Here is a 23396-nt window from a genome sequence, read left to right as displayed (position 1 = left end):
AAACTTGAGAGTTGTGTGTTTCAGCTGACTGAATTTACTGCAGATAACAAAGCCTTTTGCCTCTTTCCCTTGCACCTTCCCTCCTCTTCTCTGTAAAGATGTCCCTGTCATTCCCCTGCTCTGAAACTCCCGTTTGCTCCGTGTCCCCATTTTCTTTTTTCCAAATACAAGGGCTCATTGCACTCACTCTCATCTTCCTATCAACATCTGTGCTGCAATCATTCTTCTTCCCTTTGCTTCATTCCTCCCTTCATAAGGCTCCTTCTCTCTTCAGCTTCTTGGCAGCTCTAGAACTTCTACTTTTCCTTTCTGATTTTTGGTCTATTCAGATCCTTAACCAGCTCCCTTCCTCCACCTACAGTAAAGGCTTTGCATGATTGCCAGCCATGCAGAAGAAATAGCATTCCTTGTACATCCATGTAAGTCTGGCAGGCACTGGTGGAGGCTTTGTGGATGTGTTGAAGGTCACAGATCTGTATTTGCTCCTTCCCCCTGCTTTATGTCATTTTACACTATTGCAGATGGGACTGGATCAACTTCAGAGACTCAGCAGAGTCTGACAAAGTATCCTGACAGTTTAGCACCATGATACAAAGTGGATGAAGCACATGAGCCACAGAAACAAGGACGCTTCAACAATTGTTCTGATTAACTATAAAGCTTTGGGAATTAATTTTGCACTGGGAAGTATGCAAATAGTTTCCAAAATCTTCTTGAAAAATGGAGTCCCATTAGGCTTTCCATCTGATTGATTCCAGAGTTCCAGTCAATGACAGAAAAACTTCTGCTGTCAAGAGGACAGAGATGTTTGAAATCTTTTGGTCTTACTCATCAAAAAAAAATCTTGACTTCCCTCTCTGAAAAAAAATTTGCTTTTTCTGTGCTTACAACTCAGATGACAAAGAGAAAGAAATAAAAATACAGGCATCTCCCTCCTTCTGCAGAGAAATTTACAGGAAAACACAATACTACACCACATCTAAAGCCTTCTGACAATTTGTCACAATTAGGTGATTCTTTCCTACATACATTTCTTCCTTTTGCAAGGCAGCTGATCCCAGAATGACTAAAGCTATTACAACCACCACAAAAAAGAAAAAGAAGTACAAAAAATATTATTGTGACCTCCTACAAACAACTACAAAACAATGTAATCACTCATTATACAGTATCATGCAAATACACTTCAAAACCACAGGAACCCCAGGGTGTTTGCCACACAGACACAGAGGGAGAAGGAGGAAAGAATTGGACAGAATTTCTATAGGTGCTGCTAAATTAAAAAATTATTCATGCACATGTACTCTTGTCTTTCACCCAGAGGAGAGTGCAGATGAACACAGCACACAAAGCACACAGTAATACATCATGCCTCTCCACACTCACACATATTCAAAGGTTTGACATTTTACAAGCATTTAAGGAAAACAAAAACAATCCTGCAACCCTCTGTGAACTGGAGTCAACCTCTTCACAGAAGTGGAGGGATTGACTTTCCATGGGATGAACTTCTGCTGCATTAAGTGAGCAATACTTTAAAGACATCCCTCAAAGTCCAGCTGATAAACACCACAGAATGCAGAGCTCTCTGAACTTAAACTACAGTGCTAAAATGCACACTAGTGTGTTTCTAAATGTTTGGTTCTGACAATTGCTATTATAAGGAACAGGTAGTTATTGATTACTTTTGTGGGGTGAGAAACTAGAGACCCAAGGCTATGCAATTCAGGAAACAGAGATTATCTGGGGCTACAAGTGAGACAATCTTTGAATGGGCAGTTAGATATATTTTGATAAAATAAGATTTAGTGAGCCAAAAAGGGAGCTCTTGTTTGTTTTCAAAGATTAGTTGTTCTGGTAAAAAATCTTACTTAATGCCCGCCATTCTTCATGCATCTTTAGACACAACTACCATGTTGTTCTCCTCCTTCTTCTGGCTTTACTTGAGACATACAAGGACAAGGTAACAGACCAGTAAGTGCTAGAGTTTAAAAGCTTCATTTAAAGTAAAGTTTAAAGCACATAGTTTCTGTGTTGGTGAAATACTCACTTAATGCTTTTCCAGCCTGGCTGTGATTCTTTGAATGATGTCACATCCACTCCAACTCAAAATAATAGGAGGTTCTTTTCATATACCTTATTTTCACATTTTCACCTTAACACACATATTTTATTTGCTAAACAGAGAATTACTGTGACAATTAGCTTTCATTTCCTCCAAAAAACCTTCACTTAATCTTCAGCCTTCATATTTACATTTTCCCCTTGCTTCTTTCTCGGATTTCTAACTATTTAAATGTGTCTGGGTAATCCTGACTTTTGCACTAACATTGCCAACTTTGCTATCAGATATTTTCAGACTAACGTTCATGCCAGCATTTGCTTCAAAATTATACAATAAGACAACTGTCACCATATGAATTGCAACAGTAAAAATACCTTTTTTCTAGTTTTGTCCCTTCTTTCCATTAGAAACTCAACTATTGAAGCATATTTCAGATGAATATCAGTAAATCTTTGCTGTCAGATGTTTCACCACAGCTCTTCCACCACACTGAGTACAGAACTGCTGAGGAAAGTGTGCAGCTAGATGGCAGTGTGCCAAATTAAAGAATCAATATGAAATTGACTATTTCTAATAAGGCATAATATAGTATGTTTTAAATAGCATGAAAACCTAAAAATCAAATCCGTAATGAAAAAATAAAACTGTTCATAATATTATTGTGACTGAAAAGCTGTAGCCAGGTGGTATATTGAGCCAGGGCAACTAAAAATCCTGTTTACATTCTGCTTCAAAGAGCAACTCTACCCTAACCACCCTACATTTCAGGTACCAGCTCTTATCACTATGTAAAACAGAAACAGTGCCATCTGCCTTGGTGTGAAGAGCATTGTATGGCTTAATAAAGGGATGTAAATACTTGTCTTAGTTCAAGGTCCTCCATGAAATGGGACAGATAATGGGATGCAAATGAACAGGAACATACACCAATAGGTAAATATGGGACCAACTGAACACAGCACATAAATACCCTTCTGCTGAATGTATAAAAAGCCTCTATAGCAATAAAACTTAAGGCATCATTCTCCAAGGCTAGCTGGCATAAAAGGACAAAGAAGGTGTTCTGCAAGGAGGAAAGGATCCTTCTGCTCAGATCACTGAGCAGTTGCTGTACTGTTTACCAGCAAAACAGCCTCAGGGCTGTGGAGATGCCCACTTGCCCGCTGGACCCTTTCAATGTAAGGACCTCAATACATTCGATGAATAATTTCTTAGCCCAATAGGCAGAAAAAGAATTCCCACCTCGCACAGGATCTTTGTTTTCTCCACAGTCTAAACACACAATTGTACTTACTGCCTTCTAGGAACCTACCCTTCATCGATAGGCAGGAAAGGAAAAAACATGCTACAGTCAGCTATCAACTACTGTTTTCTTTGCTGCTGGGCTTTTTACTTTGGCTCTGCCTTAATGTTTAAACTAGCTGCTCCTTTGCTAGTGCAAGATCTGTTAACACTTCTGATATAAACTCCATTTTGGCTGGGACAACCAATCATTTCAGGATTAAGCATAATTTTCCATTATCAAATGTTTTAGCCAAAATAATTTTTAAAAAATTATTTTATTAATTTTACAATATGGAAGTAGCAGGGATCAGTTTAGATGGGCTGTTTTCTTTTTGCAGTCCTGTATTTTAAACCCAAATTTCACATAAGTTTAAATATGTCATGCTGTAAGTAATGACGTTAAATATACATATACAAATAAATATATATATATATATAAAAATATGTATCTGCTGTGCATTCTTAACATATGAATTGTTACACTTTTTGTGTGCTAAGAATATATAACACAACACATAATTTTGTTTACTTGTAGGTAATATTTCATTAAGATACTTTTTATACTGGTAAACCTTAGGTTAGAGCATCATCCCATCTTACATCATATTCAAAAGATCAGGGGTTTTGACTGAGTATCAGGAAGGCAGGTTCAAGAGAACATTCTGCTAAGATCCCTGAGGGATTTTGATTGTTGCCTTGATGAAAGAAAAGACCATTGATGGCTGTACCATGGATGTCACTTCAAGTGACCAGGACATTATGGTGAGATGCTGGAGCCTGCAGGAAATCTTACAGTCCCAATGACCCTTTGGAACAGTAACAGCACCTCCCAGAGATGTCGCCAAACAGGCTCTTGTTTTCCTTTTTCCCTTCATGGAGAACCAGAGACCTGTGAGAAACATGAAAAGGAAAAAAACTGTACAGCCTAGTTTATCTGTACAAAGGTAGGAATTATCCATATATGTTCCTACAAAATCCTCCTTTTAATCTTCACGTTACTTTACTTTCAAAAAATCTTTAATTAAAAGTGTATAGAAGTACATTAAGTATTTTAAAGAAAGCTACTGGTTCAACAAATATATTTATGCAAAATAACATACAGAGGATGACTGTTGCAGTTGAACCCTCACTACTAATTAATGTATGTCTGTCTAACTTCAGGTATCTTGTACAAGGTGACAAATCCACAACAGAAAACGAAGAAACAATATACTCTTGGCTTTCTACAACAACAAAAACAACAAATGCATAAAAGCCTCAAGTTACATAAATACTGTTTCACTACACTTAGGAAAATATAAACTTATAGACATGGGCAAAAGTTTTTGGGGAAAGAGGTCTCCTGGACACATATCATGACACAGAATGAAAAATCCTCTTCCTGGAGAATTTTTCTCTTCGGGCACTTCTCACAGGAACTTTATGCTTTCAACCACTGTTTTTATTATCTTTAGGACAAGGTGTTGCTTGGGGAAAAGTTTCACAGTAGCCCCATAGGCCAAAACATTCTGGCCTGTCCAACTAGCCAGACAGCAGATTCCTTTTTTAATATTTCAAATAAAGCACTTGAGTTCCAGTACAAGGTCATTCTTCAACTCAGATTATACCAGATTATAGTCCACAGGTGAAAACAGGTGTTATAAACTGGGTAAAATATAAAAGCATGTATTTTGCTGGCCTTTTCATTAGGCTCTCATTTCAGACTTAATTGTAGATTCAAAGAGAGTGTAGCAGAAAACCTTTAACTAATGTTAACCAAAGCATATTGAGTAGCCTGACCAACAATTTAGTTACCAGTCTAAACAGGAATTGTGCTGGGACTGGGTTCTAGCACTCACAGCTAGTCTGAAATTTGGAGTTTGTGGCCAACTTTGTTCATACTGAAAAGTAATTTGGAGGAAAAAGGTTTTAAAAACCTTGCTATCCTCATCTTTTCCTCACTCATTCACAGACACGTAGCACAAAGGCAAGTTAGTGCACTACCTGAGGAGAACCTCTGGCAAGAAGCTGGTGAGGGACATCTCAAGAGCTTTCAATGGAAGCGTCACTGTGAACTCAGTTTTCCTCAGCAACCAGTGTCCTTTAGAAAAGTGTTGCCTCTTGGCAAGCCTGTGATTGAACTATGTGGTGAGGGAAGAGAGTGGATCCCCATCATTGACCATGACCATGGTCTGCATGGGACCACCAACTAAATAAGGTCTTGAAAGATTAGATCTCCCAACAGATCTGGCCCACTAGAGCACCCAATCCTTTGTCCCATCACCCCAGAGACCCACCCCTCACCCCATGGCCTCAAGACCATGCCCCCACTTCCACAACCGCCTGGCCTCCCACCTTCTAGAAATGTCCACCACGTGCATCCCTGCTCTGAGAGAGAATTACCCCTCAAGAAGAAAGGACTGAGAGGGCACTGCATAAATGCGTATAAATACCCAGTGGGCAGGAGAGAGTGCCAAGAAAGTGAAGGCAGGCTTTTCTCACTGGTGCCAACCACTAGGACACAAGGCAATGGGCAGAAGTTGGACAATATGTGATTCTTGAGGTGCCTTGTGCTAGGCCAGAAATAGGCCTCGATGATCCCAAGGGGTCCCTTTCAACTCAGTTATTGTATGGTTCTATGATTGTATGATGCACAGGAAGATCCACATGATTATGAGGAAGAACTTAACGGAGCAGGGGATCACTCCTTGGAACAGGTTGCGGAGTGTCCCTCACTGGAGGTACTCAGGAACTGCCGGGGTGCAGTCCTGTGCCATGCGCTCTGGGATGCCTGCCTGGGCATGGTGACCCACGGCGGTGCCCTGCAGCCTGACCCGCTCCGCGAATGTGAGATGAGGGCCCGAGGCGAGCGCCGAGGCGCGGCCCGCACGGAGGGCAGGCTGAGGGCGGCGTTCCCCCGCTCCCTCCTCCCGCCCGCCCGCCGGGCCCGCGGCCGCCCCCGCCCGCTCGCTCTCTCGCACGGCGGCGCGGGCAGGGCCCGCTGCGCTACGGCGGGCAAGGCTGGGGCGGCGTCAGCGGGCGCGCGGTGCCGGCTCCAGGGCTTTAAAGCAGCGTGTAAGCTGAGATGCTACCACAGACAGCGGCGCGGCGGCGGCGGCCGCAGGAGCTCCTCCAGCCCAGACGGGCGCCCTCCTTTCGCCCCCGCCGCGCCCCGGGGCATGAGAGCGGCCGCCCCGCGGCTCTAGGTACCCCCGGGCCCCATGGCGACGACCCGCGCTCCCCGCGCCCTGCTACTGCTGCTGCTGCTGCTGCTGCTGTGCCCGCCGGGGCTGCGGCGGGGGGCGCGGGGCAGCGGGCAGCGCCCGCGGGGCTGTCCGGCGCCGTGCCGCTGCGAGCTGGACGGAGTGCTGCTCCGCGCCGACTGCTCCGACCGCGGGCTCACGGCCGTGCCCGCCAACCTCAGCGTCTTCACCTCCTACCTGTAAGTGCGGGCCGGCCGGCCAGGGCGCAGCGGCGGCGGCGGGAGGGCTCGGGCGGGCCTCCGGCGCTGACAGGAGGCGCTCCGTGCCCGGAGAGAACACCCGACTTCAAATAAGTTTCTAATCGCTTTTTAATCAGCGGGCGCGTTGTAAAGCGTTTATAGTTGTCTGGCTATCGCGGTGCCCGCTCCGGCGCCCAGAGGATCGCTGTGTGATGTGCCGTTTGGAGGGTAATTAAAAGCGATTGCAACAGCAGAAACTCGATGCGGTCCTCCGGGACGTTATCTTCACCTTTGCTTCCCGGGACAGGGCTTTGAACTGCGGCCGCTGCCGATTTAATCGTTAACAGATCTCCCCTCGGGGGGAGCGAAGGCAGTGAGTGAATAAAGCGCGCTCCCGGGGGGCGGGCAGCGCTCGGGGACCGCAGTGCCGGTGTCCGGACGCAGGTGCCGGTGTCCAGATACGGGCTCCGGCCGGCGCACCCCGCCCCTCGGGAGGCTCCCCGGGCCTCGCAGCTCCCGCCCGATAGGGCACCCCGCCGCACGGGCTGCGCTGCTTGCGGGCTGCGCTGCATCCCGGGCGCGCTGAGCTACAGCGGCTGGAGACACAGCCGGCGAGAACCGAGAAACTCTGCACTAGCAAAAAATCCACTCCAAACCGTGGTGAAACTTTGTTTGCTTGCGTTTTTTTTTTGGGCTCAGTGTTCGTCATTTAGCTTCTCGTGGTGTCGTGTCTTGAAAGTGCGGGTGCTCTAAGTGTTGCTTTGCTGTTCTCCTTACTGGTTGCATAGTTTTTGTGGTTGTTCATTTACAGCTTATTCTTCGTGCCCAGCATAAAGTATGTCTGGTTTTGAACGTGTTTGTCCAGTCTCCATATTTTGACATGCTGTAAACATGCTTGCTACTATAGTTACTGTGAAGATGCTTTCACAGCATTGTGTGTCTGGCATACCAAGGTAATCATTCTGAGCACACTTCTCTGTTAGTACCATGCTTCAAAGGACATAAAATATATCTTACATCTGAAAGACAGAATAAAGTAAGCTAGAAATTGATTTCTATGCAAAGTATAAACATAGCAACGTGGACAAGGTGGAAATTAAGTGCAATCAACCAAATCTAAGTATATATTAGGGGAAAACCTAATTTAAAGAAAATAACATACATTTATAACGAAGGTGAGGAGCTGAAAGGCCTTTTATATATATACTATGCATGTAAATACTTTTCTGAATTTTTTCTTAAGACTATTTTTAGCTTATTTCATCAGAAACATTTCAAAACAAAGCTATTGATAATGTTAGGAGGCAGGAGTCAGCAGTCAGCATTACTGAACGACCACTCACAGTAGAGCAAAACTTTGGCTATGTGTGATAAAGATGCAGTCCTAAGACATGTACAAGGTCTGTCACTAGTTCCAGAAGTAGCAGGTCCTGATTTTGGGTGTACATAAGATACAATGTTTTCTGGTGCTTTGGAAAGCCATAAGCAGAAGGGTAGACAGTGATGGTATAAAGGCATACTTAAGCTGTACACATCCTGTGTTGAGAAGTAGAGACCCTAAATTCCTCACTGCTTGGAGGAATGCTAAAACCAGAAAAACATGAGACTGTTTGACTGTTTTATGAAAAAAAAAGAGAGCATATGTGTGGCAATGTCAAAATACCATTGCTGGGGTTCTTCTGCCTCTGGTAACCTGCTTCATGGGAGGATTGTGATCTAGTCTGCCCTTTTGTTTCTAAATCCTTCTGTCCTTCAGAAGGAATGTCTTTCTCCAGTCAAAAATCCTCTGTTGTTCAGTAACATACACCCTGAAGTGAAAAAATGTTATTTGGATAGGCAGACTTTTAAATGACCAGGACTGCATGCAGACAGTATAAAGGATAAAAGGCCAATTTATACACATAGGCAGCTACACTTACCATTTTCCAAATTTATAAAGCTGCTATCCTTGGATTGATTAATTATTGCCTAATTATGCAGAACTATGGCTCCTGCCTGCCTTCCGTAAAGAACTGTCAGGTCTCATTGTCTGTAGATGGCTAAGCAATGGCAAATTTTAAAACATGCCTGCTTGTTATAGGCATGTTTGCCTCCCTGAGCTTGGTAATGGCCAATCAGCTGCTTCTTGATTATTCTCCTTTCTGGTTTGTTTTTTTTTTTCCTCCCAAAAAACTCAAAAATATCTTTTTATGCTGTGACAATGTTTACCTCAGATCAAACCAAGAGATTAAAACTGTGTACTCACAGTTAATCTCTTTCAAGAAAAAAATAATCTTCTTCAGTCAATTATGTTCTTGCACCATAGATACATCTGACCAAAACCAGTGTTTAGTACTACCTTGGATTAAGTTTGAGTTTTTAAAGCTTTGGGTTTAAAAGTTTTGGGGGTTTTTTTTGTTTGGTTGGTTTTTTTGTTTTTTTTTTTTATTTCTGAACTTTTTATCTGAGTTTAACACTCACATATGAGAAAAAGGTTTTCTTGGCACTGGAGATAGTGGGAAAAGCTAAGCTGAAATGCTGAGGCCATTAAAGATTTGTTTTATTTTGAGACAAATGTCTATAGAGCATGATGTATTATGGTGACTGAATTTTACATGTACCATCATTTTTTTTATGATGGTGCTCATGCAGCAGAGCTAAATGTACTCTACAGATGGACCTACTACAATTTTCTCCATTCTCATTTATAATCCCAGGCAGCAATTCTTTCCTCCCATCAAAACTATTTTTATTTATGATTATGTGTCTGCTGCCATGAACTGTTAGACTTTTTAAGAGCAGGCAAGGAGAATCCATGAGTTTCTTTCCATTCCTTTTTCTTCATTTACTTTTAGGCTAAGTAATGTATTTGGTGTATTTAATGCAACTCCTGTTGACATAAATGAGAATTCCATGTGCTGATGAAGGGCAGGACTGAGTCTCTGTTTCAAATTAAGAACAGGTCACTTTCCTATCAGTTCACAGTGGAAAGAAGAAGACAGAATCTACGGGTCTTTTGCACATGGGACCCTCATTAATTCTCAAACCAAACCCATGAGTTAGTGAAATATTGTTACCATTTGCTGTGATGTGGAAAATTGAAGTGGAGAAGGGCTTGCTCAAAGTTAAAGTTTATGACAAGCCAGCCATTAAAAAATTCTAACTCCATTGTTTAACCACAGGTTTGTCCTACTTTACTTATATAACCCTAGAATGACCCTAATTTATTACTCCTTAAAAATTGTGTGAAATTTGGAAACTCCTGTTCAAGAATATTTAGTATGACAAGTAATGAAAACAGATTTTCTTTCCAATCTCTTCTGATGACAATATAGAAGACAACACTTACAGATTTTTAGGTTGTTTTGGGCCTGGACAATACAAAAAAGTAAATTTATTTTAACTGCCAGGGCTGTCTAACAATTCATATACTGTGTTTGTGATCAAAACCTGTCAATGATAAGCAGAATGTTTGCAAAATATTAGCATCATGGATTGACAGAGATATGCATGAATATAAATATTGCAGCATGTTGCCTTTTACATTATAGTTTACTTTAAAAGTCTTAATTTAGGTGTATCGTAAAAATGTGTGCTAATACTTGGTGAAATATGATTAATATAATTTTTAAATTTTCATAGAAATAATTTATTAAGAAAAATTATTTCTCAAAACATTGATAACATTGATATTATTACAGTAGAACCTATGAAGAAGATATCAATACCTGTTATAAGGTTTCAAATCTCTCCATCTTCAAATAAATTTTGTCCTTCTACTTCATTCATTTCTATGCTATTGTATTTGATGATAACTGTTCCTGTAGAGCACAGTCAAAAAACACTCTGAAAGTGTTTAAGATGACTAAACATAAAAAATGAAAATGAAAAAACAATTGCAATGAACCTGAATGAAAAGATTGCTTACTATTTTGAAGGTAAAGAAGTATATCCCCAGAAATTGACAATGCTTCTGAAATAAGAAATATAGTAAATTTTGTGTCAGGAATACCCCAAATCATTAAGAACAATCCTTTGGGGTAAGTTTGCATCCTTTTAGTCATTCTGATCTGACAGTGCAAATTCAGGTCTTGTCTGTGTCTTCATCAGAGGTATTTTGGGAATGACCATGGTTTTTCAAAGAGATCAATCAGCAGCATGAATTATAAAGTCTCTTACACCTTCCAGATCCCTTGACAAGATTTAGGAGTTAGACATTTCATAAGATGTCTGTTTTTTCTTAGGAAGTACTTCTTTACATAGCTAAAAACTTTATAGACCTTAAATTAATTAATTGTCATGTGGTTTCAGTTAGGAATCTGAATCTTGTCCTGATTGAGGATGAAGGTAAATCCAGTTCTGGATTTAGAATTTGGTGCTAAATCTCGCTTTTGAAAAGGAAACTTAACATTTCCTCTCTACTCGTGGCAAATAGCACATATGCAAAGGTGAAATATACCTGACGATAAATTAGAGGTAAACAAAAACTGAAGTAACTATGCAAAGCATCATGTTTGCCAGTTTTCAAGAGATTTGCTTTAAATTTCAAAACATAGCGAGTCAAGTCAAAGTCAGTTTCTTTGAGAAAAATTTCAATCAAAAATGTTTTTTGAACTATCATTCTTCTCACTTGAGAATACTGTGTTAAAAATAACTCTTTACACTGCTTTCTAAAGAGCCTTTTGCTGCTCTGAAAGAAAAAAAGGCTCTCACACATTACCTCTCTCCTTTAGCATTTACTCTGTGGAAACACTGCATAAATTGAAGGGAAAAGGAAGCTGTTTTGAAGCTGGGAGAGCACAAGGCGTTGACAGAGCGAAGGCACCTTTGCTTGGGTTGGTGTCTGAAGCACAGCGGACAATTGGCCGGGCAGAGGGAGCCTGACTCCAGCTGAGAACGCGTGCACTGGGCTGACCTCCCCAGCCAGCATGCCAGCAGAGATTAGGCTTCCCTCAAGTGCTCCCTTGTTAACCCAGCTTTTTCTGCAATGTCATTTGTCTTTCAAATGCTTCAAATTGCTACCAGTCTTTCAGTAGTCCAGATCACTTTCTTTTATTCTGTGTGTTGGCCAAGATAATATTTCATCTGTGTGCACTGTTTTCTTAATTCTCTGTTGGCTATTTAAATAGTCATGATTAATACAATTTATGGTGTTGTCCCTGATTTCTGTACTTGAACTGTCCAGCAGATCTGCTTCTTTTCCTAGGAAGAATCATGGTAAATAAGGTGTGGATCCTTTGGCTCCAAGTAAGCTGATTGAAGGCAGAACATGATGTGGTGTTTTTGACATACCAGAACAGCTTTAGACTTTGGTTAGAAGAAAATACCCTAACATCTTAAAAAAAAAAAAAAAGATGTGATCAAAGCATGCTTAGTCCTCAGAAATTTAACAATTCATGTGGCAAATCCATATGCTTTATTCTCTGTAATGTTTGCTGAGAAAACCTGAGGATCTTCTGTACAATTTTACTGATCAGATGTGAGAAATTTATCACCTGGAGAACCATAAAAGACATAAATATGGTTGGGGAGAGGTAGGGCCTGAAATGATGTTGCTGACACTTGCTGAAGGAGTGCTACCTTTTTCTGTCTTTCAGAATTGAGGTTTAAACAAAAAAAAAGTACAAAGATAGTGAACTGTTTCAGCTGTATAGGGCGGCAGCTCATGGTACCCCTGACTTTGTCCTAGTGCTTTTTTATTTCCTGGAAGTCTGGTAATTTTTGAATTAGAGATCTTAGAATGAGTATTAAAGAAGCAGCAGCACCCAAGTAGAAATACTGTCCTGGAATGTCTTTGCCATTTAGGTGGAGAAGACCCCCAGCCAGGTCATATTATACTAAGCACCAGCAAACCCCGGATCTCTAAGCAGTAATGAAATGGGACTGCAAAGCAAGTTCCCAGGAACTGGTGCCTTTTATCCAGCTTTGCTCAGACAGTACATTCTGTATCACCTTCCAGATTTATTTTTTTTGCTGTGTTTTACTGATTTTTCGCTATGAGCTTTGGGTTTTAGGGGCTGTGGCCACAGCACTGAGGTCATTCCCTGAAAGGACAAGCTATATTTTCATGTCTAGTCACTGCTGCAAAAAATAATTAATCTGAAGTGTAGTGTTATCCAACAATGATAATTATAATAATCAGCCACTCCCAAACTGGGATTTTATTGGTAACAAATGGGCTCTTAGTTTGAGTCCAGTTGTATGATTTGGCTTCAGTCCTGCAAATACTTATCCAGATACTTAACTTCAGTGTCAGAAATGGTTCCACTGAAATCACATGTGTAAATGTTTGTTGATCAAGGCCTTTAATAATTCTAAAACAATCATCCCTTTCCCACATATCAGCTCGTTTGTGGGGAATAGTTTCATTAAGCTGTTCTCCACCACTGTCTCATTGCACAGCCTAAAGCATTATGCATATCATAAATCATTTAATACCATTGTTTTCAAAAATTGACTGATTTGAATATTTATTTTTATCTGGAATGCACCATTCTCCAACGGTATTAAATTATATAGTTGCAGTGAAATAATTTTAAGGACATATTTTGATTAAAAACTGCTGAAACCTTTTGCATTATACTTCAGAAGTATAGTTGGCTTTGTACCGGTGATATAGTATTGTGTGCATGGTGATGTCTGTGCATAGACAGATGTCAGACAAATTTTTAAAAATATCTATCAGTCTAAAGCAGGAGAAACAACTATGTTTCTCAACATAACTGTACAACAACTGAAGAAGAAGAACAACAAGAAACAACAACTGTACAAAATCTCTCCCTGCTTTTGATTAAAAACACTTGATTAAATGTTTTCTATTTTGTTGAGAGTAACCATGCTTAGTGAAATTACTAAACTTGCGTACTAATTACTTAAGTAATGCAGAAGTATTTTTTGGATTGAGACTTCATGTGCATAATGATTGTGAATAAACTTAACCCTTTTTTTGTGCTTGTGTCATACAGATTTTCCCATGAAAAGTGTACAATAATTTGATGATGTTATTTATGAAGGGGAGGTAGGAGGTAGAAAAGTAAAGCTGGTGTTTGGTACTACTACTTGTCTTTCTTTTATTATTCTGTTTGTTTCTTCACCTAACATTTCAGCCAGTTTTGTTTGAGGATAGAACAGTTAGAGCACTGATATTACACAGAAATAAGACTTTCCTAGCCCTCGTTTCTGCAGCAGTAGGCATCTTACAATGCCAGTTGTACCATGCCTTCTGGATCCTGTGATAATAAAAATGCTAGTGTAAGTGAATGAAAGAACAGATGTAAGATGATGTCAGCATCAAGGGAAGTGTAGCTGCACTGATTTGGCATTCACAGAGTTTGTAAATGAGTCTCTGTGTACCCTGAGGGGAGAAGGTCACAGCTGGCAAAGGAAGCAAGTAAGATAAGACAAAGTTCTCTCTCATCCACGATTGAAAGTTACATGTTCTGAACCACCTTGATGAGTAACTTGCCTTTGAGCTTGATCCTTAATCAGCTTGGTGTGGAGGCTGCCTCAGAAATTAAATATTTCTCCTGTTGGTCTCACATATGATGAGGCTGCATTTATGTTTGTAGTGGAGGGTGAGACTCTCCAAGTTGTCCAGTGTCCAGAAATAAGATTTATCCTTATGAAGACTCAGAACCCAAAGTTTCTTAAGCACCCTAATTCAAGAGATTGTAATTTTGAGAGCATGAGAAAAAGACAGAAACTGCTTCTAGGAACAAGGACTATCATCAGTTAGCCATAACTGGGATTCAGGTAAAGAGACCTTTAAGTCCTTCTGCTTGTGGATATAGTAATTTATGGATTCAAGTCAATCACACAGCTTTTCTCTAGTCTTACTCCTTATATGCGATGGCTGGGACAACTACCTACATCTGAATTTGACTAATTTGGTGGTCGCTGAAAAAAAGCTGGAGATCTGTAGATTAAGAATACTTAATTATGAGCTAATTGTGAGTATGACATGGCAAAATAAGGGAGATCCCAAGAAAATTTCTTCTCTTCAAAAGGGTATATGCCTGCCTTTCAGTTTTGCTCCTGGCTATCTATGTGACCTGAATTCTGTGATATATAAGTTTCTTATTGGAGTAAGTAAAGTCTGTGCAGGCATCTGAGAGTAATATTTGACCTGCTGACAAGGAAATACAGGATCCATAAATGTGGTGCAATATGAAAGTATTGCCTGCAGTTGTGCTGAAGTTGTGCAAAGACAAGGAACTGGAAGCAATCCAAAAGAGGTGCAGGTTCAACTTTGTGACCTGACAGGGGTCTCAGGGAGTACGTTCCTGTCCTAGAATGTCCCTGCATAAAGCCTCACTGTATTGGCTGTAACCTGCAACAGGCACACACAATTACAGGAAGATTATTAGAGCAACAGAAAGTAGATGGAGAACAAAGGGACAGCAGGTTGCTTAGGACTCTGCCTGTATCGGTGCCATAGAGTAGTGACTTGTACCTCTCATCAGGCAGCTCAACCAATTCTAAACATTTAAACCCTCAGTAGAAGTGGCAATCTAGTCTAGCACTAAATTCTAAATTCACAATTCACATTTGTGCCTTGTATATAAAGTAAGACTTTGTAGTGTACAGTTTCTGTGACAGAGTTCTTATTAGAAGTTTTTGTTTCCTTAGTGGAGATAAGACCTGAGGGTATAGTTGTGGTGGGGTGAAGAGTAAAGGTATGCAGTGCTGCTTGTAGGTGTTTTTAAAACTTGAGGGTGAGGCACTGTGGAAGAGTAATTGGTAGCAGGAAATGGATCTTGTGGTCTTTTTTAGGCCTAGCACTGAAAAGGGAAAATGTGAAAGCTCTTGATCAAAGAATAGCATCTGGGAAGACTGTAAGCTCCTCAGCATATGGAGGCTTCACTGTGTCTCATACCTGCACATATAAAGTAGTGTGAACTGTCAAGTGCCAGCGCTTTACTTCCTTCTGGCCAAGACAGAAGATGTGAAAAGAAAGACCAGGACAATCCCTTTGGAACATGCTAACTACCTGAAGGCCAGAGACAGTACAGAACATAGTTAAACGCATTCTTGGAATCTTGAGGTACGTGTTTTTAGAATAAAAAATGCTTACTGAATATGCACTATTATCTCAGATATGCTTGTTAGCCCACAGCACTGATGAACAGCACCTGGGCTAGCCTTTTTCTTCTTATCAGAAACCCTGTCTGCTCCCAGGAACTAGTTCTGTCTAATGAGCTCCTGTTTTTCAATGAACAGCCATGGAAATTTATTTTTCTTGCTTGAATGACAATTCAAGTGGAACAACATTTTTGGTATCAAACTTTTAAAGAAAGTTACCAACCCACATTTTGACAACAACAGAAAATTACTAAATCCAACCAAAGCAATTACTAAAGTGACTACAGCCAGCTCCCTTATGACCCATAAACAGCAGTCCTAAGTAAGACCCTCTGAGCTCTCCATGTTCACAGCAGGCTCTGATCAGGAAATTCCCTCTGTGTGGGACGCCTCTCAGAGCCAGCAAACTCTCAAGTTTGCTATAGTTGGAGGATCACTGCCAAGTGCCACCCTGGATCAATATCCCCACTCCTTGAGGCTCAAACCTTCACTTGTATAGAAGATGCAAAGGCATCTGATATGAGTACTGCACTTAAACAGGAATTTTTCACAGATCTATGCCTTGTCCATAATCCTTTAGGTGTTTGTGTGAGTGTGCCTATGCTATAGCAAATGTGTTGTGAATGTTTCTCCCTTAGATTTTTAAGTGGGTTAAATTCATAAGGTACCTCTATAAATGAGTTGGTATTGTGGTTATAGCAAATTCTATTGAATCTTTTGACAAATTGTTTAAATTAGGCTATTAAGTGCTGCTAAATTTAAATGTGGTTAAAATCTTCAGGTGCAAGCCATTGGTCAAGTCTAGGGCTAAGTTTGGCAGGCAGATTTGCTCTGAACTTTGGGACTAAGAGGAAGTCTCTGTTACTCCTTTTAATCCTTACCCTTTTTTTCATCCTCAGCCTTCACAGAGATAATTTTTTGTCGATTTTTAGGTTTTAGTCTGATTTTTCTCTGTGTGCTTTAACCACCTAGTTAGCAGTAGAGTGAACCTTGCCAATGAGCTTTGTCATGCTTTCGCTTTAATGTTAAACCTGCTTTTGTTAGTGATTCTTTGAACAACCTAAGACACCCATTCATGACACAGTTTTCTGTGTGCCATTCCATGTAGGTAAATTAGTAGATTTATGCCAAGGAAGACTTCATGTAGCTTCTGCTATGCTTATACTAATGGAACTAACTTAATTGTGTGGAATTGGTACTGCTAAAATAAATTGAATTTGAAAATTTTAAAGATTTTGCAAAGTATTAATTAATATAATTAAATTTAGGCATTTGCTTTGGTTTTAAAGTACCAACTCTTGACAGAAAAGCTTCTGTTGTATCATTAGTATGCACACTGTGCATCTTTTTTAAAAAAACAAAAGCCAGTTTTTTCTTTTGAAAAAAAGATTTTTGGCATACCATTGAGTAATCATCCTTATTGCCTTGTTTGCATCAGGGTGCAGACTCTGGCATGTGAGTTGTGTTGTGTCAGGGAGTTGTGTCAACTGTACAAATTTTGCAGGAGTTTCAGGAAGGAAGGAATTTCTTTTGTTTTTCAAAAGTTATTTTGTGGCCATTGTTGATAGCATTAAGTGAATAGAGCAACAGGGTTTTTTGGAGGATGCTTACACAGTGCTGTAGTACATTCATTAGACTCATAGTTAGAAACAACTGTCATACCAAATAGAGTTATCAGAATCACATTCCTGTGCATATTGGTGCCTCAGCTGTTCTGCCTTCAATGGCTGTCTCTGGTCAATTTGTGAAGAACCCCATAAACCTGAATCCAGATGTGGTCTGTTTTCTACATTTGTCATCAATCATGGATATGGTGTCTTGTAGTCATGCAGCTCTATGTTCCTGCCTGTCTTTCCATAATGCAGTGCTGGAAGAGCATCAGATTTCACAAGGAATTTGTAATATCCAGATTTACTGGATGGTATTATTTGCAGTGTTGTATCTCTGTGTGGAAAGTCTATAAGGAAATGCTCCGTGCTCTCAATGTGCTGCTGGTTTAATCCCTTCTGATAAGCGTTTATGAAAACTAATTATGAGCCAGTTTGGTCTCCAATGAAGCTAGAACTGAAGCTTCTTTCAGTGATGTGGATGGAACCCCTGGTATGTCACAGTTAGTTTATTGTAGAGGATTCTGTTGGGACGTGATGAGTCTAATCTAAGGGAAATTACTCACTCTTTATCCAAATATCTCCATATGTTGAGTAGACAAGCAGGTTTTTTTTAGTATTTAGTGAATGAGTAATTACCAAAGTATCAATGATAGTAATTAATTGTTAATGACATTCATTAGTGGTTTGGATTATCTTGGCATGGAAAGCTTCCATTAAGTTGTATTCACATTTTTTATAGAGCAGTATTAAATGGTTGTTCAGTTATGACCAAATGAAAATAAGAAATCTGTGAATTGTTATTTAAGAATATGATTTTGGTAAATGAGTGGATGTCCCAGCTGCAGGAGAATTTTAACAGAAAGACATACAGGAAAAAAATACACCTTATCAGCAAAGGATTATGTCTATGTTTTTTCAGTTAGTAATATCACTGCTAGTGTTATAAATAAATGTTTTTTCTCTACCTGTAAACGGCTTATCAGGAAAAATTCCAGAAATTAAAGGACTTAGTAATTTTACATTTATTAGGAGGTTCAAACATTAACTGAGTGTTCTTCTATGCTGCTGAGTCTGTTTACAATGAAATGCCTTGTGCCAGCACTAACCAATGGGACACTTTAGAAGATGGGTCTGAGGAGTAGACAAAGCAGCTGGTGTATCTCTACGCTGTTTAACTCTCAGAGCTGCTCCTGGATCATTGGGCAAACTGAAATCTTCAAGCAGAGTGACAAGCAAATGCTCAGGTCAGTCCCCTCAGGTGCAATTAGAGCAAGCCTGTTGCTCCTGCAGTGACCCTGGGTGCTCTTTGGGAATGCACGGTCCAAGGCTGTGCAAGCTGACCCAAAACAAACAGGGCTGCAGCAAGTGGAAGAATGACAGAGGACAAAGGGAGTTCAAATTTTTTCTTTATACGCTATGGCACAGTTATTGATGAAGATGAAATATGAGGTGGAATTTTTCAGTAGTTTGAGTAGGAGATAGAAGCTTTGAAGTTGCATCATAAGATGATTCTACAGTACTGCTTCAGAGCATATAATTCTTGAGCTAGTATTTTAATGATATACTCTATGTATCTCTTCACTTGTAGTTAAAAACGACATATTGAATGTTTTGTTCTGTGTCAGGGGAAGTATAAAGAAAGAACTACGGGATTGATTTCAGTAACACTTAGTTTTAAAAGTACAGAAAGAAACCCCAACAACATTAATTTATGTTTTATTTTGTATCATCCACCAAAATAGATAATACAGAACATGTAAAATCAAGAGTTTTATTTCCTGTGAATACTGGTTTTATTTTTTTTTTCATAATAGTCTTGTTCATGCAGTTGTCTCTGACTGCCAGTTTTATTAAAAATACGCAATTAAATGTTTTGATAAGAAGATAATTGTTTTATTTACTGCTAGCATGACATCATAAACTAACTTTAAAATTATTTTCAAGCACTAAGAAAATAAATTAACATAATATTTTGAGTATTAACATATTAATTAACATGAGACACAATATTGATGGAGAAATATTCAAACTGGACTATTGGAATATCACACTGCAACACTGGACAAATGAAAGTGCATGTTATACCAATGGAATAATATCTTCAAACATATGACACTAAATAAAAGTGCAGTTTTCTGTGAATAAATTAATAAAATGCAAGATTCCTGCTGTAGAGAAACAAGTCTGGGATGTCACTGGGTCAGTATATATACCTAAGGCTGAGTGATATTAAAATGAATAAAAGGCTGATTACCAGTTTGAATACCTGCTCTGTCCCTCATGCTACTCTAACAGTACTTCACAGAGCATGTGATGCTGTTGGCTGTGCTACTTACAAAGAAGAATTCAGCAAGGGATATTGGAGTAGAGTTTATGCTGCTTCTAAAATTCAGGGAAGAGGTGGCTTGAGGTATATTTCACTATTTTAAAATATCTTTCTCCATAGGTTACTTAAGACAGCAACACATCTCACAAAGAAAGGCCTTACACTGCTTCTTAGAAAAGCAGTCAGCTCATGTATAGATAGGGAATTGTTCCACTAATCAGAACTGTCAAACAGAGAATTTAAAATGTCCTTGTCTGGCTTCTTAGGAGGTATGCCATATACCACTGTCTTGTCCCAAGGGGGCTGGAGGTGGATGAGGGCCATTCAGACTGATCCAGTCCTCCTCAGTTCTATTAAAAATGACAGTCTGTCAGGACTATGAATTTAGTTCAGCTGTTTGAGTGCTTGGCTGTTCTTGGATCTTAAAAAAAATTACTCTGTTCTTAACTATCACATGCAGAAGACATGACAATATAACTACAAGCTTTGCTAGCTCTATGTAAATCTCACCAGTAAAATTTTTTGATTTGTTATACATACTATGTTTTCTGGAGACATAAGTGTAGGCTAATGCCCCTGTGTGCATCTTCTGGATAATAGTTTCAGTTGCAGTGCTTCTCTATAGTGCAGTGCCTCCACACACCCTTTAAGTCCTATCTTTCAAGTGTAAAATATGTTAAGATACAAAAAATAAGGTATTTTTTCCTCAGTATCTGAATCCTTCATTCTGTCAAAGTGGAAATACTGCTCAACTAGCTGTACATTAAATTTTTCCTTGGATACAAAGATATCCTGAGTTCAGGGGAGTCTGGCAGTGACATTATTTTGGATACAGCTGTTGACCTAGCAGGTTTGTGTCTGGAAGGAAAGATGGATTGTGCTGTGACTGGGGTGACATCAGGCAGTCAGCTGTGAGACAACTACCCCCACATCTGCTGCTCCCTTCCTAGTATGTCTGTTTGCCCTTTGCATCTCAAAGTGCCTGCACAGATTTTATGACCTTTATTCTTACAATCTTTAATGCCTTACACCAGACAACAAAGCTTTTCCAAGCTTCTCAGATTACTACTCCAGATCTATGAAGAGACTTTTCCAAAGATTTTTGCATCTGAATCTGAATCTGAATTAGATGTCTTATTTTTTAGACATTACCTGAGAAAATAAACACTATTTCCTTTCTAAGTTGCACTTGATGGAATACATAGAGATCTTGTGTGTGCCTGTATACAGGCTTGGAAAGAGCTTCTTGACATATGTTTGAGCCTAATAATATTTTGTTGTATGCTCTTACAGTGAATTGTTTGGGATTTTTTAAATTCCTTTAAATTAAAGTTCTCAAAATAGATAGTGAGTGCCTAGCAAATATCTTTTTTAAAAAGTTATTTACTTACCAAAAGGAAAAAAAATACAGAGTAATTGAAATCAGTGCCATCATTGCAGAAGCTACCTTTGAGAGCCAATTTGTTCTTTACTCTAATTACTCTGCCTGAAAGAACAACAGAATGAAGATGTTGAGGACATGTAGGGTTCAGTCCAAAGATTGCACTTGAGGGTATGTAATGAAATCTTGCAGTATTAGTGCTTTAGTGAAAGATATGAGAGGGAGGGTAGGAAAAGGGTGATTTGTATGCTTTATTTTCTGATATGTTTAATATATATGCTTTCACTTTTGGTCCTACAAGCACAGAATTTCACCTTTCAAAAACAGAAGAAACAAAAATGGGCTCTTTCTCCAAGCTGTGAAAGGAAACAAATTTAGGACTGGCTAGATCTGTGAGGAGAAAAAACTGAAAATGTAGACCACCAAAAGTGAACTTCCAAGGTGCCAGCATGTGTGCTGACGCCTGAGAGTCCTGGCTCAAGTGCCGTTGGTGATTTTGCTTAGCAGGGCACTGGGAAAAGAACTTGCTTTCTGCAGCAGAATTCCCTGTGTAGGAGTTACTTGTCTTTGCTAGTAAAGTTTCTGCATTCACAGAAATGGAAGAAGACAGTGCTCAAAGTTTTCTGGAAGATTGGAGTTGGAAGAAGAAACTCAGGAAAAAATGTGATTCCATATTAAGAGTCTCTCTGAAAAAGAGACTTGTTTGGACATTTATATTGGCTTCCCCTCCCCTTGGAGCCAGTTGTTCCCCCACTCCTGCTCTAGGCTTCATCTCTTTCAGCTGTGCTGACTCAGCTGTGTGTTGGACTGTGCTCCTGACCAGTTCTGTGAAATTTAGTTTAAAAAGAAACACATTTCTGGTTGAAAAGTATGTATCTCATTTCACTGATGCACTTTAGAATGTGGCCACAGAAACAGCCAGACCAGCAGAGCTAAATGGACAGAGACAACAGATTGGGAGCACAGTGAGCTGATGTAGAGGATCAGAAAACTTTTCAAGTGCCCCTGCACCATTCCAGGTTCCTATGCAGAAATGACCCTACAGAAAACCATAAGGACAGAATTTTCTTTTCTTTGATTTAGTTGTAGTCATGTGCTCATTGACAAAAAGTCTTTTCCTTTGATTAATTTGGTATAGTTGATGAACAATATTTTGTAAAAATTTCATTGGTGATGCTTGTAACAGACACAATATAAATTCTTCAGAGTATTCCAGATGAATCTAGAATTTAGCAAAACTGAGCATCTAAACATTCTCAGAGAATCTGAGTTCATTTACAGTGCTTCAGTTTAGTAGTCAACCGAGAGAAAAATTTTCATCCACACATGTCTCTAAAAGTCTTGAATACTCACAGTTCTTGAATTTGTGAGTCTAGTAAATGTGAAGTATATACACCAAATTTCAGATATATATACACAGATAATTTCAAAATAATGACTGGGTAAAAAGCTTGTAGAGCACACATGGCCACATTTAAGAAAGTGAGTGATTCATTAGATATGACCTTACCATTGAAAATGTCACCTCACTCTGAAAAAGACATGAAATATATAATCCAGAACAAGTTATTAACATTGATAATAATTATTAACTCTATAGAAAGAAGTATGGCTTATGTATAGATACTTGATATCTTGCTACAAAACTAATTCCATTCCTTTGGCTACCATAGCACTATGCTACTGTATGATGCAACAACAGAACAAAAGCATTGTAAGAAGTGATTGCAGCAGCCAATTTCAAATATATTTGCTGGTTTTACCAAATTCTATATGCAGAAAGACCATATTCTCTTCTGTCTTCCAGCTGCCATTGCTTGCTGTAAAAATCAACCAAATTCTACAAATCTACAAATTCTACAAAATCAACCAAATTCACAACCAATGCTCAACAAGTAAAACCGATAAAATTACAGCAACCAACCAAATTAATAGGCTATCATCTTATATTATCCCTTAAAAAAAAAAAGGCAAACATATTTGTCTTTTACAAAAATCCCCTAAATCTTCCAATTTTATGTTTTGCTTTTCTAAAATTCCAGAATGCAAGAAATGGTACTCTGGGGGCACTAAAGAACATGTACCTTTATAACTGAATCATGTCAATATGAGTCTCTCACAGTAGCTAGAAACTGCACTTTACATGTCATATAACATTCATCAGAACTTATTTTTCTTGCTAAGATTTGTTTTAAGGAAGTTCTGTATTTCTGGATTATCAAATATCAAAGCCCTCATATATATTTTAG

General features: G+C 39.3%; 1 protein-coding gene across 2 annotated transcripts in view; it reads left to right on the top strand.

Annotated features, from left to right (window-relative positions):
• Positions 1 to 6270: 6270 nt before the first annotated feature.
• The window catches only part of LGR5 (leucine rich repeat containing G protein-coupled receptor 5), a 91733-nt gene continuing 74607 nt past the window's right edge, over positions 6271 to 23396 (top strand). Inside the window, exon 1 of one of the 2 annotated variants that reach the window (XM_005480602.4) lies at positions 6271 to 6770. In XM_005480602.4, the coding sequence (XP_005480659.2) occupies positions 6550 to 6770 (221 nt within the window). In that variant the 5' untranslated portion in view covers positions 6271 to 6549. Of the gene's footprint in view, positions 6771 to 18468; positions 18685 to 23396 lie in introns of those variants that run through there. The other variant, XM_074539728.1, reaches the window with a different exon arrangement.

The sequence above is a fragment of the Zonotrichia albicollis genome, chromosome 4, assembly GCF_047830755.1.
Source record: "Zonotrichia albicollis isolate bZonAlb1 chromosome 4, bZonAlb1.hap1, whole genome shotgun sequence".
NCBI lineage: Eukaryota > Metazoa > Chordata > Aves > Passeriformes > Passerellidae > Zonotrichia > Zonotrichia albicollis.
This window is presented reverse-complemented; position numbering and strand designations above follow the sequence as displayed.